The following is a 16,308-nucleotide window of genomic DNA, read 5'->3' on the forward strand; positions in this document are numbered from 1 at the left end:
TGGCCGCATGCGCGCCTATAAGCAACATGGCCTCTTTGCCAGGCACCAACATGGCAACCACAGCTTCATTGCTCCCGGAAGGACGCAAGAGGGCCAATTAAAAAATATGTCCTCCATCCTGCCAATACCTAAGATGGCTTTCGTTTCACCTTCAAAGCGAGCGCTAAACCGGAAGTGACTTTTCCGTCTAGGTCATCTCTCGGAATCTCTTTCCGGTTCGCCTTGGGATGTCCGCGAGAGAATTGAGCATTTCCTGGAATTCCGGCTGGGAGGTGCTAGTCCGTCGCGCCTGATTCGAGACTTGTCCAGGCTGTAAGACTAGGATGTCGGACACGTGGAGCTCCATCCAGGCCCACAAAAAGCAACTAGACTCGCTGCGGGAGAGGCTGCAGCGGAGGCGGAAGCAGGATTCGGGGCACCTGGGTGAGGCGCGGGGCTATGCTGGCCCGCGTAGCCGGGGTGTGCGGGAGGGATCCCTGTAGAAAAAGACCGCTCCCGAGTGAGCACCCTTCTCCAAGCGGCTATTTCTTTAATGCCTTGTTCATTGGTACTCTCTTTCGTCCCTCAGTAGCACAGATGCTTCGCCCCTCTGCAAGTAGTTGAGGTTCTTTCCCACCCTTGGCTTTGGTTCCTTACGTTCGCTTTCCTGGGTTTGACGCCTGGGCCCCACCCCCGTCCCCTGGCTGATTCCTCTTAAGTCTTAAAGAATGTCGCGTTTGCCAGGTCTCAGCCCTGTCTCTCGAAGTAGCAAGTCCCCTTTTTTTGTTGCTCCTGTGGCGCTTTGTTCCTGTCTGTTACAGCGACTGGTTTGTAGTAGTCGTTTATCTGTGGCTGGGCACCGAGAGAGCAAGCACCAAATCTTAATATCCACAGTGCCCATCGCAGTGGCCTTCACAGAGTTGCACTCGGTTTTACTAAATGAAAAGAGGCACTGACATTGTTTCAGTCATTTACAAACCGAGCAGGAATCTGAAAACGGTTTTGTTTGTTTTTAAACTTTTTCTCCCCTCCCGTTTCCCCCGTGTCAGTCATAAAACGAAGGAGCCTCAAAAGATTTTCAAGTCCTACCCATCACCCATCCCCAGCATGAGCCCTGAGAATGATTTAAGGCAAATCAGTTTTGAAGCTCTACAAACATACTGACTCTATACCACGGCTGTGGTAGCTTGTTCAAATGTTTATTTATATATTCTAGTCCATCACTAACTCTTGTCTTGGTACATATCAGATCCACGCAGACATACTCTTGTCCCTGGAACTAGCAAATGCCTTGGCAGGACTCTCACACCAAAATAAATAAATAAACAAACATCTATTGTGTTGCTACAGTGTGCATGAGTCTAGTTAGACAAAAATAAGTATGACATTGACCCTGCCCTCACGGAATTTGAAATTTAGTTGGGGTTAAAGGATTGATGCTTATAACAAATCAGATAACAATATGATACATGTAAAATGCCAAATGAATGAGTCCTCAATGAATACAGTGAAAGGAGAACTAACAAGAGTTGGTTTAGTGAAAAGCATCATGGAGGAGCTGGCACTTGGAATTTGGTTTTGATGGCTATATAGGGCTTAGATCATTGAAAAGAAGTAAAGAGGGCAGGATGAGGAGAGGAAGAAGTGCAAGTCATATGATTAGGGATTAATTAGTAGTCAAGCATTGGAGTAGTTACTGAATTACCCAAGAGGGAGAATGTATTTCTTGACATATAAACTTCAATTCCTTTGACCTCTTGTAGATCGTTTTCTCTCGTTTTTTTTTCTTATTCTTTGGTTTCCTCTGTGTCTGAGCCTTTTATTTATGCATATCAATTTTAGATAGAAAATCTAACAATTACATCACTATCATAGAGAAATAACCCAATTGCTTCCTAATTTATCATAGACTCCTGTTACTGGCCTTAAGCATCTCATCATCTTTTTTTTAAAAAAAGCATTCTGGAAAGATATATTTAGAGGCATTTTTACTATATAGGTATGTTTGTGTGTGTTCCTGGAAAACCTTGCTTTCTGCAGACGTCTGCATTAAAAAATAGCAGGGCTTATAGAAGAAATAGGTTTTGAAGTACTCTATTCAAAATCTGTGTAACTCTGTTACTAGAACCCTTATAATATTCTACTAAAAATACTTGCATAGTTAAATCTCACTGGTGTTTTGATATATAATGAAAATCATTCCATCCCCATAGCCTATGCCCTGGGACTCCTACTTTTGCTTCCATCCATTAGTCTGTTTTTGTTTAACCAAGGGAAATACCTTTGCATTTTCTTCATCTATCCCAGATAGCTTAACATAGTGCAAAGTGTTGCACTTCTTGAAGCCACCAAACCAGCAACTTAGATTTTTTAAAACGGCTTTTTTTTTTTTAATTTAATGTTTTTATTAGAAAAAAATTTTTTCTTTTTTTAAAGATTTTATTGGGGAAGGGGAACAGGACTTTATTGGGGAACAATGTGTACTTCCAGGACTTTTTTTCCAAGTCAAGTTGTTGTCCTTTCAATCTCAGTTGTGGAGAGTGCTGTTCAGCTTCAAGTTGTTCTTTCAGTCTTAGTTGTGGAGGGCACAGCTCAGCTCCAGGTCCAGCTGCCATTGCTAGTTGCAGGGGGCACAGCCCACCATCCCTTGTGGGACTGGAGGAATTGAACTGGCAACCTTGTGGTTGAGAGCCCACTGGCCCATGTGGGAATCGAACCGGGCTGGCCCGCCACGGCTCCCCACAAACCGGCAGCCTTCGGAGTTAGGAGCATGGAGCTCTAACCGCCTGAGCCACCGGGCCGGCCCTAGAAAAATATTTTTAAACCGTATCTTAAAATTTCTAAGTAATAGCATGATAGAAAGGACACTACTCTGGATGTCTAGATACCCAGACTTGATAATTTCACTCATTAGTTACTTAAACTTGATAAAGTCATCTAAGCATCAATGTCTTTGATTTCTGGGTTCTAAAATGATAATGCATAAATAGATGATAATGATGTACAAGATTTTTTCTGATTAAAGGATACTATTAATGTATATGCAGTATAATTTTGGGTACATTTTTATCAGCCACCAAGGGTTTCCTAATTTCAAAAGTTAACCTGGGTCTTTCTAACCTATGGTTGTTAATCTGCTGTTGATTTTCACCTCTTTCTCCAATTCGGATGGCCTAAAGCATTTTGCTATTTATTTTTCCTAATACAGTGTGTGATGTGTGATTTTTTTTATTTAATTGTCTTTGCTTATATTTCCATAAAAAGTCATTTCTATAGCATTCTGACCTTTTTTTCTTAAAGTATTTGTATATTGCCGAAGTTTTCTGTTTAACTGAAAATATTTGTCCCTGACCACTTCCAAACATTAACATGATGAGAAAAATCATGTGTGAACCAACAAATTTTCTATTATTTTGACATTCCCTTATTTACCAATTGCATATGAACTGATTTGCATGGAATAAATAACATTGTTGCAAAACAGATTGTATTTGGGTAGTATTTGAGAGAAATCAGAGAAACATCTATTCTATGGAACCTGTTGAAGAGGTCCTTTAAGTGGTCATTAGGAAAGCAGCAGTGGGATGTGGGCTATCCTGGTGAGTTGCTCAATCAGCTGAAAAGAAGAGGGGCTGATGGTTCCATTCTTTTATAACTAAAAACTCAACATTTGGACATTAGGTTATTGACTTTTCAATATACGTGTTTCAGTACAAGGTAATGTAAGTAGGCTTGTTCTGTCACTTCCCCATATTCTCCACATGGATAGCCTATCACTCTGTTTTAGTCCCCTGGGCCTCTTTTGCAGTGTAGAAAGATGTGACAGCCTTGGGTAAGTGCATTTCTTCTAGAGATATTTATTTAATTGTAGTATGGAGTAATTTGTTTTCCCTTCAGCAGTAGCAATTTGAAGGGGACTTGAGGATTCAAGTAGTTGTATCCTTTAACAAAATGATCTATGAAATTAATTTTTTTAAAACCATGAGAGTGTACTTTATGCCATGTGCAAATCTAACCACTAGAGCCTCGATACTTCATCCAGGTCCTTGCTTAGCATGTTTAATAATTTTGACAAGATTGTATTCTCCCTTGAATGTAAATATTCTTTTTTGGGTATAAATATTAATACTTCTTGACTTGTACATCCACCTAATAATATATTGTTAAGATTCCTAGTACATCCACCTAATAACGTGGTTAAGACGCCTGTAAAAATATTTTTGAGGTTGTAATTAAATATATGTTGTCTGCTGTCCTAGAGCTTTGGCCCATTTGGTATGGTGTGAATAAGCAGAAATGGAACACACAAATTAACCCAGCCTATCACTGTTCTTTCAGTTATTTTGATTTTTTCAAAGAAGATATTTCTTTGAATGTAGGATTCTTAGGAAAACATCGTGAAACACATTCTACTAGTTTATTAATTAAGTTGTTATGTAAGATGCAACAAAAGACTTGGTTAAAGTTCAGATCCTTCAGTATTTTTCACACAGGAAATAAAAATTTTCCTACCACACCTTAGTTTTTATAGCATTATTGAAATCTGATCCTTACTTGTTTACTACTGAGCTCAATGTTAAAAGATAAGGAGATTAAATAAACTAAAATGTATCCATGTCATTAATGAATGCAAAATAATACCGTCAAAGAATAGCTGGGACACCTTTGCTAGCTTGGCATTTTTAAAGTACAACTTTCTTTTTTTTAATTTTTATTGCGGAATATTAGGGAACGGTGTGTTTTTCCAGGACCCATCTGCTCCAAGTCAAGTCGTCCTTCAATCTAGTTGTGGAGGGTGCAGCTCAGCTCCAAGTTCAGTCGCCCTTTTCAGTCTTAGTTGCAGAGGGCACAGCCCACCATCCCATGTGGGAATTGAACCAGCTACCTTGTTGTTGAGAGCTCGCACTCTAACCAGCTGAGCCATCTGGCCACCCTAAAGTACAACTTTTTAAAAATTTGTGTCAAAATACACATAATAAAGACACATAACAAAAGTCTTTAGGACTTTTCATCTTGCAAAACTGAAACTCTGTACCCCTTAAACAATTCCCTATTCTCCTTTCCCCCCAGTTCCTGGCAGCGCTTTCTGTTTCTATGAATTTGATGACTCTAGATACCTCATATAAATGAATCATAAATTACTTGTCTTTTTATGACTGGCCTGTTTCACTTAGCATAATGTTCTCAAGGTTCATCATTGTACGTTGTAACATTTGTCAGAATTTCCTTTTTAAGACTGAATAGTATTTCATTGTGTGTCCGTACCACATTTTGTTTGTCCATTTATTCATCGGTGGACACTTTTGGCCATTGTGAATAATGCTGCTGTCAGCATGGGTGTACGAATACCTCTTTGAGACTCTGCTTTCAAATTTTTTAGATATATACGCAGAAGTGGAAATGCTGGATCTTATGGTATATCCTCCCTCCCCCATCCAAAAGTAGAGCGTTCCTGTGAAACCTTTTGTAAGCCACAGTGGCATAAAGTGAAAAAGCAGTTGCCTTAGGGACACATCACGCTATATTTGCTTTTCGCCTTTTTTTCATAAAAGTGAAAATCTTCAGATTTTTTTTGATTAGCAAGAATAGGTACTAATGTAAATCTTTCATAAAAGCAAAGTGGCATAAAGCAAACTTTCATGAAGCTGTGGAATACCTATAATTTTCAATTTTTTGAGGAACCACCATACTCTTTTCCATAAAGTACAGCTTTTTGAAATGAAGACTGTTACTCTTAATAAATCTTTATTTTAATTGAAACAAAATTTCATGGCCTAGCTTAGCAGATGGTAAATATGTGAACTGCTCATTGTATTTCATTAGTGAGATTGAAGATGTGCATAAAGATGTTGATGTATTTTAGGGGTCAGCAAATTAGTAGACTGGACATACTTTTCTATCTTCAAGCTAACATTTTGTTTATATGCAGTGGAGCTCTTAACCAAAGAATAAACTCAAATATTATGTATTATTTTGCTGAACCCAACACATACAATTTTCATTAGATTAGAAGTACATGTCAACATTGTTTCCAGCCTAGTGGAAATGGTCAGTAAATGTATTGAATTAATAAATGAACAAATACTTTTTGAAGAAGTTGGAACCCAGCTGTTCTTAATCTTTTTTTGGATAGTAACCCATTTTAAGAATGATAAAACATTGGAATCTTTCCCCAAAATAAATAAATAAATAAATAAATAAATAAATAAATAAATATTTATTTATTTATTTATTATTATTATTTGTATATATACACACATACAAAAATTTGGATGTGATTTCAGGGAACTCAGAGTGGTTAAAGCCCATCCATAAATAAGTTGCATTAATTAGCTATTAAATTTTTCCACAATATTGAATATGATCCCCCTTCCTTCTGGGTACCTTAAAAGAGATATTTTCAGCTCCAGTGTCCTGGTTGTCATGAAAAGAAAACTCCCAGGAAGTGTTACTAACACAAAGATTCATAACCAGAATCACATCACCAGGTTGTTGTGTTTTTTTTTGAAGATTTTATTGGGGAAGGGTAACAGGACTTTATTGGGGAACAGTGTGTACTTCCAGGACTTTTTCCAAGTCAAGTTGTTGTCCTTCCAATCTTAGTTGTGGAGGGTGCAGCTCAGCTCCAGGTCCAGTTGCCATTGTTAGTTGCAGGGGGCGCAGCCCATCATCTCTTGGGGGAGTCAAGAAGTCAAACCGTCAACCTTGTGGTTGAGAGCCCACTGGCCCATGTAGGAATAGAATCGGCAGCCTTCAGCGTTGGGAGCACGGATCTCCAACTGCCTGAACCGACAGTCTTCGGAGTTAGACTGTCCATGATTGAACATGGCACCTTGAGCTGAGCTGCCGCTGAGCTCCTGGATGGCTCATTTGGAGCGCGTCTTCTCAACCACAAGGTTGCTGGTTCGACTCCCGCAAGGGATGGTGGGCTGCGCTCCCTGCAACTAGCAACGGCAACTGGACCTGGAGCTGAGCTGTGCCCTCTACAATTAAGACTGAAAGGACAACAACTTGACTTGGAAAAAGTCCTGGAAGTACACACTGTACCCCAATAAAGTCCTGTTCCCCTTCCCCAATAAAGTTCCCCGAAAAGTTGGTAGGAAAGAAATCAAGAGCATTATTAACATCTAACCAAGTTTATATATTATTATTTTAAATATAATAATAGATGTAACGATGTAAAGTGGATTGTTATTTTTCTTTGAACTGTTAGCTCCTGGACTTCATTCAAAATAAACTTAATAGAGAAAATGTTTATTAAAAAAATAATGTGGTATTATTGCATATTTAAACCCAGTGTCTCAAGAACATTTTTTTTTTGGCAGTAATGAAAAAATAGTATGGTAATGAATAAGTATGTTCCTAAAAAGAATTTGGATTAGATTACATTAATAAGAGTGTTTCTGAAGCACTGATTGAAAATTTGAAATCATAGAAAATGCTCAGTAATTTGACATTTATTTTAATTACTGACAACACTCATTATTTTCTTCTGCATTACATTGCAAGAAACAAGCAAAATATGCAAAATCAAGATGTAATATAAGTCTCTAAAGAACACTTAGAGATGTAAGCAGGTATACGACAAGGTATTCAACATCACTAATCAAGGAAATGCGCATCAAAACCATAATGAGATATTACCTCATACTTGTTAGGATGGCTATTATTAAAAAATTGAAAGATAGCAAATGTTGGTAAAGAGAAAAGGTAACTCTGATTCACTGTTGGTGGAAATCTAAATTGGTATAGCCATTATGGAAGACAGTATGGAGGTTCCTCAAAAAATAAATAGAGTTGCCATATAATCCAACAGTCCTACTTCTGTGTACTCAAAAGAATTGAAATCAGGATCCTGAAGAGATACCTGCACACCCATGTTCATTGCAGCGTGACGTTCAATAGCCAAGATATGGAAACAACCAAATGTTCATTGATGGATGAATGGATAAAGAAAATGTGGAATATACATACAGTGGAATATTACTCAGCCATTTAAAGAAAGACATCCTGCCAGGGTGGACCTGGAGGACATTATATTAAGTGAAATAAGTCAGTCAGACACAGAAAGACAAATATTATATGATCTGACTTAGAATATATTTGAGATGTACGGTCTAAAATAGTCAAAGTCATAGAAGTAGAGAGCAAGATGGTGATTGCCAGGGACTGGGGGACGGGGAAATGGGGAGGTGATGGTCAAAGGGTACAAGTTTTAGTTATGCAAGATAAATAGGTTTTAGAGATCTATACGGCATAGTGCCTATAGCTAACAAAACTGTAGTGTAAACTTAAACATTTCCGAAGAGGGTAAATCTTAGGTTAAGTGGCCTAACCACACACAAATAATAATAATAAAGGCAGCAGAAAGAAACTTTGGGATATGCCTTTGGCCTCAATGGTGTTGATGATTTCATGGTTGTGTATACTTCTCTCCAAAGTCACTGAGTTGTATACATTAAATATATACAGCTTTTTACATGTCAATCATACCTCAGTAAGTGGTTTAAAAAAAAAAAGATGTAATAGGGATTGTCCTTGGGAGCTTAGGCCTTTATTAACGAAATAAAACTCGTACTAATGACAACAGCATATTACAAGGTGCCTGGCACAAAGTTTGAACGTAGTGTGTGTGTGTGTGTGTGTGTGTGTGGGGGGGGTTGGATAATTTATGGCTTAAAATATTAAAAATTTCAAAACTGCATAACATAGTAAAGGATCTATATGCTAAGTATTGATTTAGAACTTACCTATATCTTCCTTTAGCCCGTTTCTATTATCAGAATCTTTATATTAATAGCTTAACATAATTTACTCCCTTTGGCATCCTTTGTAAGGGTCAATATATAATGTATAAAACAATTTGTGGATGTAATGCCTGAAATCCTAATTTTAAAAAACCTTGTGTTTCTTTTTCTTCTGCCTTAATGAAATTTATCATTGATTGTGCATAGTTAGGTTGCTTAATGAAATAAATTTTTGGTTACTTCAAAAAAATTTTAAACTTGACTGACACAAAACTCAGTTTGACTGTAGTGTAAATTATAATTATGGTATTTTAACTCAAATTTATTAAACTTGTAAAATCTCTGAATTACAAGGGACTTCTATAGTCACTGAGTCAATCCTGTTCAGTGCAGGATTTTTGCCTGTAGTCTTCCAAGTAAGCTGAGTAGTAATTGTCACTTATATGTCTTACATATTTTTAGCTGAGGTCAATTGCTCTCAAACTCTTTCTTATCCAGACCATCATAGTGTTTCCATGACCCTTCCATGTGTACAACACCTCTTTACTAAAACAAAACAAAGACTTTTTATCTCTTCACGTGGCAAAAGTTCTAGTCTAAGATTGAGCAGAACATAAAGGAATCATAAGTAAGCAAGGTGAAGAAAGTTATGTCAATTATTTAACATTTCCAGCTAATGTGGAGTTGTGGAGTCTGTTTTCCAAATAGAATGTAAATTATTTTCATAAAATTTAACTGTTTCAGCAAGGTGTTTGGTGTAGTTCAGCTCAATTGTCCTTGGAATTTCTCAGTCAAATTTTACTAAAGTCAGTTCCTAGAGTGGAAATTTCTAAGTAACCAAAATATTTCTGAATGTTAACTAATGGCTCACTTACATCCAGTATAAGTCCTGAGAGTTTAATATTTCACTTGTATTTTAACTTAATAATACACAGATATTAGGTTTTTCCAATGGTAATATTTTGTCCTCATTTTATATTCTTAAATCTTGGCTACCCAGCTTGTGAAGTAGTAGAGTAGGTGATAAAAATAGTTAGGGAATATCATGTGACCAGGGCTTCAGCAAAGTTTTAGAAGATTTTTGTGTTTGATGTTAAAGCTTACATCATTCTAACGTCCCAACACTGTCATTTTTGTATACCCTCTGATGTCCAGTGGCCTTAATTCATAAAAATTCAAACTCCATTTCTAAAGATCTGATTACAGCTTAGGTTGTTGAAAATATTTCTGGCTTTTAAGTTTAGGTTGATTTTTATCAGTTGTCATTTAGAATGACTTGAATGGAAGTGCCGTGGACATTTTTATCTACTGTGTTGCGCATTTATTTCCTTTGAAGCACGCAAGGACAAGGAATTAGGAAAATACTGCTTATCCAGTAGAGAAAAGGTAAGCTGTTCCCAGAAAAATTGAGGATTATATTGGGAAACCAGTGAATTCTTGAGTATGATTGAGGAAAAGTTATCTCGTGGTAAATGTGGTCAGAGGATTTCTTACGTGAAATGAAAGAACTGTATCCTGTGAATGCTGGAGAATTTGACTCCTCGGGAATGTATATAGTGACAGTGGTTGCCCTTTTTCATTTTGACTTCTCTTCACGCCTAGATCTACGGAATCCAGAGGCAGCATTGTCGCCAACCTTCCGCAGTGACAGCCCAGTGCCTGCTGCACCCACTTCTGGTGGCTCTAAGCCCAGCACAGCTTCAGCAGTTCCTGAATTAGCTACAGACCCCGAATTAGAGAAGAAGTTGCTACACCACCTCTCTGATCTAGCCCTAACATTGCCCACTGATGCTGTGTCCATCCGTCTTGCCATCTCCACGGTAATGACCTGATTAGACAGGGTTGGGATCTAGCACTTCTTTTCTTGGGTTCACGGTCAGTGTCTTATTGCTCTCCCCTCCTTCCCTAGCCAGATGCCCCTGCTACTCAAGATGGGGTGGAAAGCCTCCTACAGAAGTTTGCAGCCCAGGAGTTGATTGAGGTAAAGCGAGGTCTCTTACAAGATGATGCACATCCCACCCTTGTGACCTATGCAGATCATTCCAAGCTCTCTGCCATGATGGTCGCGGTGGCAGAAAACAAGGGCCCTGGGGAGGTCACAGGGACTATTACAGGGCAGAAGCGGCGTGCAGAACAGGACTCAACCACAGCAGCTGCCTTTGCTAGCTCTTTGGCCTGTGGTCTGGCCTCTTCAGCATCAGAAGCAGCTAAGGAGCCAGCCAAGAAATCCAGAAAACATGCTGCATCAGATGTTGATCTGGAGATAGAAAGCCTTCTGAACCAGCAGTCTACTAAGGAACAACAGAGCAAGAAGGTAGGGGCAGATGGAATTGCTTTTACACATATACTTTGAATTATAGCTTTAGTTGAGAGGAATTTACTCCTAGGGCAAGGAACAATTATTAGAATTGAAGGTTTAGAGCAGCGGTTCTCACCTGGGGATGATTTTGCCCCTCTTCTTCCCCAGAGAGGACATTTGGCACTGTCTGGAGACATTTTTGGTTGTCACAGCATGGGAGTGATACCGGCATCTAGTGGGTAGCGGCAAGTGACGCCGCCAAGCATCCTACAGTCATAGTAGGGCAACCCCTACACAACAAAGAATTATCTGGCCCGAAATGTGAATAATGCGTGTTGAGAAATTGATTTAGAGAATCTTTGTCATCTGTTTGCAAGAACCATGAGATCAAGAGAAGAGGAATCCAAATATAGAAATAGAGGGAGATGAATGGAGACGAATACTGGAGGATAGTCATATGTACCAGTAATTACGGAAATTGATTAGACAATGTGAATCGCCAGTACAGCAGGTCCTTGAATAAGGTCGTTTCGTTCAAAGTGATTTTGTCACATTTAATGAGATGCTGTAGGAACTCTTGTTTATATCAATTAGGCTATTGTAAAATTGGTTTCATTATACATCATTTTGCTTAAAGTCGTAGAACCTATCGATGATGTTAAGAAAGAACTTATTGTATTGTGGTTCTGAGTATAAATACTGGACCCACATGAGTTCCCATCCATTTGCTACTTCTAGCTGTGTGCATTTGAACAAGTTACCTTCTCTTAAGCCTTAGTCTTCTCATCTGTAACATGAGGATAACCAGAGTACCCTCCCTTATAGAATTATTGTGTAGACTCAGAGCTAAACAGTCAAGTGCTTAGCACTGTCATTGGGTTTGGTACCTAACAAATATAAGTAGTTTTGGTGGGCATTATTGTCAAGTAGAGTTTATAGAGATGGCTTAAGGGCTCATTTTATCTACAGACTCTGAAGTCTACGGCTCCTTCTGTCACAGGTCAGTCAGGAGATCCTAGAGCTATTGAATACTACAACAGCCAAGGAACAATCCATTGTTGAAAAGTTTCGGTCACGAGGTCGGGCCCAAGTGCAAGAGTTCTGTGACTATGGAACCAAGGAGGAGTGCATGAAAGCCAGTGATGCTGATCGGCCCTGTCGCAAGCTGCACTTCAGGTCTCTTGGGAGGGGAGAGATGGGATGGGTCTCCAAGAAGTAGTCATTCCTTTTCAGCACATTCCTTCCAGTCTTTGGGGTTATGTCTTTAATCTTGTTGTTAAAAGGTTTTCATATGATTTGTCTAACATCTCCAGACTCTGAAGGTATACTTTTAGAAGTAGTGTTCTGTGGGATGGAATACAAGCTGTACTCCCAAAAAGATGTGAGAGGTTGTTTTTTTTGTAAATGCCCCTTTCTTCTTGCAATAGCAAGGCATCTCTGTCTCTGAGCCACAGTGAAAGTTCTCTGGAAGGAAGATGATCCCAGGAGAAACAGGACCCTGGGTTCTTAGGTCAGTGTTTTGTACCGCTATAACCAGCGAGCCCTTCCGTCCTTCCTGTTGTAAGACACGGCAGTTATGTCTTGGCTCAGAGAGGAATTAAATCTCTTCTTTAGTGTGAATTACGGATTTCCATGTCACCTGCCTTCCTCTTCTCTGAAAACTCTTAGAGAAAGCTCTAACGATAGAGAAAGTTAGGAGAGGGTTAAAAATGGGAAATTTTGAAACAATTTGGAATTTGAACTATGGGACCTAACTCTGGAACACCATCTTGATTCTGCTTCCCCTTTTTTATTTCCCCAGACGAATCATTAACAAACACACTGATGAGTCATTAGGTGACTGCTCTTTCCTTAACACATGTTTCCACATGGATACCTGCAAGTATGTTCACTATGAAATTGATGCTTGCATGGATTCTGAGGCTCCTGGGAGCAAAGACCATACACCAAGCCAGGAGCTTGCTCTTACACAGAGTGTTGGAGGTGACTCCAGTGCAGATCGACTCTTCCCACCTCAGGTACTTGTCTCAGAAAACTTATCTCAGATTATGGACTTATATCTAAGTAGGGCCACTATACATGTAGGAAAGTAGGGCATAATCAGTGTTCTGTCTTGCTGATTGGGAATGGAGTGGGACAGATATGCTTAGAAGGGAGTAGGAAAATCAAATGGCAAAGAGGGACTGGGGCCATGAATCTGAGAGTGGAGGAAGGGAAGATGACCAAATACCACCTCATGCAGTGGATCTGTTGTGATATCCGCTACCTGGACGTCAGTATCTTGGGCAAGTTTGCAGTTGTGATGGCTGACCCACCCTGGGATATTCACATGGAGCTGCCCTATGGGACCCTGACAGATGATGAGATGCGCAGGCTCAACATACCAGTACTGCAGGATGATGGCTTTCTCTTCCTCTGGGTCACAGGCAGGTAATGCAGTTCAAAGATATGTAGTTATGGGTAGATATAGAACAGAGTGAGTACTGGGTGGGAATAAAATCCTGGGTTTTCCTACCCATGCTATTAAATACAGATTGAGTTAGCCTTGTTTTCTGCTGAGACCTAATGCCTGTTTATAACATAAATTATACCTTGAATTCTACTTAACTCTCCATTTGTTCCTTGTGAAAGGTAAGACCATTGAGAATAGATATGTTTTATCTTTACATTCTTAGATCCATCCTTTGCCCTAGTGGTGTCTTGCATGTAAATGTTCACTGAATGTCTACTGAAAATAACACATATCTTGAAGAGAGAAAAAAATATGGGCATAGAAGTAGCTGTTTAACCTTTATTTCTTTCTAGGGCCATGGAATTGGGCAGAGAATGTCTGAACCTTTGGGGGTAAGTAGCAATCATCCTGTTGCTTCCTTTTGAGGGAACTAAAAACATACATTGCTATAGTTGAGATATGTGTATCTTCTCCCTTTGATTCCTTGCCTCTGTAGATGGTATTACTCGTAAACTGAAAGCCTGATTAAAGCTCTAGTTCTCTTTCTTATGCCCCACAGTTATGAACGGGTAGATGAAATTATCTGGGTGAAGACAAATCAACTGCAACGTATCATTCGGACGGGCCGTACAGGTCACTGGTTGAACCATGGGAAGGAGCACTGCTTGGTGAGCAGCAGTCGGACCCAATTCATTAGGTGGAGGAAAAAGAGGAATTGTTTGATTTCTTATTGAGAAAAAGTTCACATACTGGGGTTTCATAAGGTAATCTTTTCTCTGTGGTGAGCAGGTTGGTGTCAAAGGAAATCCCCAAGGCTTCAACCAGGGTCTGGATTGTGATGTGATCGTAGCTGAGGTATGTGTTGTCGCAGGCATCCACAGCTTCCACATTTTAATTGGTAGCAGTTATTCAGGTCAGGCGTATTCTTATCATTTGGATCATACGTAATGCAAAGGGCTAGAATTGCAATCTTGGGTAACTGAAAAGTAGCTAGAGCCTTTATTTCCTAGGTTCGTTCCACCAGTCATAAACCAGATGAAATCTATGGCATGATTGAGAGACTATCCCCTGGCACTCGGAAGATTGAGTTATTTGGACGACCACACAATGTGCAACCCAACTGGTAGGTGACCAGAGAACATGCATGTCTCCAAGGGCAAAACTATTTATCGTCAAGGACAAGTTAGTAAGGACAAGTTAGTAGAGCTTCGCCTCATATTGTCTGTAAATGGGTTTCGGAGGATTCATAAACCGCTTAAGCTTACATTTCAGCTGTTTTATGGGATTCTGCAACACTCATTAGAAACCCAACAGGTTTTAGGACTCAAACCACTGATTGCTAGGATCTCCACTCTCTTGCCTCCTAAAGATCTTCTTCAGTTATTCTAGGGATGTTTTGAATCTGCCCCCTGGTGGTTAACTAAGAATCTATTTAATGTATCAACAATTTTAGTATCTTTGATCCTGTAGTAGAGCTTTAAAAGACATGCTGCTAGCATTTTACTTATCCAAAGAATACTCACTGGCAGCAACAGCTTTGTGAAGAAGGCCTGGTTAGCCATCAATTATTAACCCTTCAGCAATACAGATCCTGCCTGTTTTAACACCAGAATCTGTGCCCAATTCCTAACCAGTCATGCTACCATATTTTAATCTAATATCAAAGTCTTTTTAAAATAATTGGCACGAATATTCAGTGAAATGATAGGCAGTATTAATAAAAGGTATGCATCTTTTAACAATATTAAGCATTTTAATTCCAGGATTTTTGGTTTGCTCCATCTTTCCCCTTGCTTCAGGATCACTCTTGGAAACCAACTGGATGGGATCCACCTATTAGATCCAGATGTGGTTGCCCGGTTCAAGCAAAGATATCCAGATGGTATCATCTCCAAACCTAAAAATCTATAGAAGGCACTTCCTCACAAAGCTAAGCATCAATAGCCATGGCTCTACAGGCTGCACCTGAAGAGCAATATTTGTATAATAGCTTTTTTCCTTATTTAAATAAAAGTTTATATTGTAGCTGGGATTTCAAGGTCAAATTTTAGCTTTGCCACTTAATAGTATGTGATCTTATGTAACTCATCTCTCTCAGTATGATTCCTGATATGTGAACTGGGAATATTACCTACCTTGTGGGTTGTTGTAAGGGTTCAAACTAAATGAATGCATGGAAAGCATTAAAATGTTGATTATACAGTGTAGGATCAAAGTTATTAGCAATTAGTATATGAACATGGTAATCAAGAAAGGGGTTCCTAGGACAGCATTTCTCAAGGTAAGATCTGAGTTAAGGTTATCACTAGGGCTATCATGCTCTAAACACTTGTTTATTCTGTTACAACTATGTGGCTTTGCTAGTCTCTTGTTCATTTCCAAGAAAAATGAAATAAGCACATTTTAGATTTAAATAAGTGCCATCTGTGCAGAGAATTAGCCTACATGTATTATGTAAGTGAAAAGACCTCTGGTCTATCTTTTAAAAGTTATTTCATCAAACACAAGTGAACACAACTTATCTGTACACTTTGGTGAAACCCCTTATTAATTTAAGCATGAAGAGTTCTGCTTGTTATACTCATAAAGTGTGGTAACTGAGGTAAGGAGGGACACTGACTACAGAAATGCTATTTGTAAAGAGGAATTAAAAAACTCCTGGGTGATGTTATTGTCCCTACAGCCCAGTGTACCTACTGTGTTGAAAACCTTTGTTCTCAAAGCAATGTATAGATATGATGGTAACAGCTCTCTGTTTAAGAGTGTATGTAACTTTTAATTCAACCTTCTATCCCCTTTAAAATGGATGCACACAACGACAGGTTCAAAGC

The 16,308-nt window shown here is 39.0% G+C and overlaps 1 protein-coding gene across 1 annotated transcript; it reads left to right on the forward strand.

The window, feature by feature from the left end:
* The first annotated feature begins 206 nt into the window (after positions 1-206).
* METTL3 (methyltransferase 3, N6-adenosine-methyltransferase complex catalytic subunit) lies at positions 207-15,502 on the forward strand. The gene is made up of 11 exons (XM_019713563.3): positions 207-423; positions 10,329-10,546; positions 10,636-11,040; positions 12,026-12,201; positions 12,827-13,043; positions 13,268-13,455; positions 13,831-13,869; positions 14,037-14,145; positions 14,267-14,332; positions 14,488-14,600; positions 15,277-15,502. The coding sequence occupies exons 1-11, from the start codon at positions 324-326 to the stop codon at positions 15,386-15,388; spliced, it is 1,743 nt and encodes a 580-aa protein (XP_019569122.1). The 5' UTR covers positions 207-323; the 3' UTR covers positions 15,389-15,502.
* The last annotated feature ends 806 nt before the right edge of the window (positions 15,503-16,308 follow it).

This window comes from Rhinolophus sinicus, chromosome 3 (genome assembly GCF_057876585.1).
Source record: "Rhinolophus sinicus isolate RSI-liver-muscle chromosome 3, RSI-T2T, whole genome shotgun sequence".
Lineage (NCBI taxonomy): Eukaryota > Metazoa > Chordata > Mammalia > Chiroptera > Rhinolophidae > Rhinolophus > Rhinolophus sinicus.

Excerpts from the sequence above, each read along its gene's own strand:
- METTL3 (XM_019713563.3), top strand. The coding sequence starts at position 324 with ATGTCGGACACGTGGAGCTCCATCCAGGCCCACAAAAAGCAACTAGAC. Across the intron at positions 14,146-14,266 it reads ATGGGAAGGAGCACTGCTTG|GTTGGTGTCAAAGGAAATCC; the intron begins GTGAGCAGCAGT and ends TGTGGTGAGCAG. Across the intron at positions 14,333-14,487 it reads GTGATGTGATCGTAGCTGAG|GTTCGTTCCACCAGTCATAA; the intron begins GTATGTGTTGTC and ends TTTATTTCCTAG.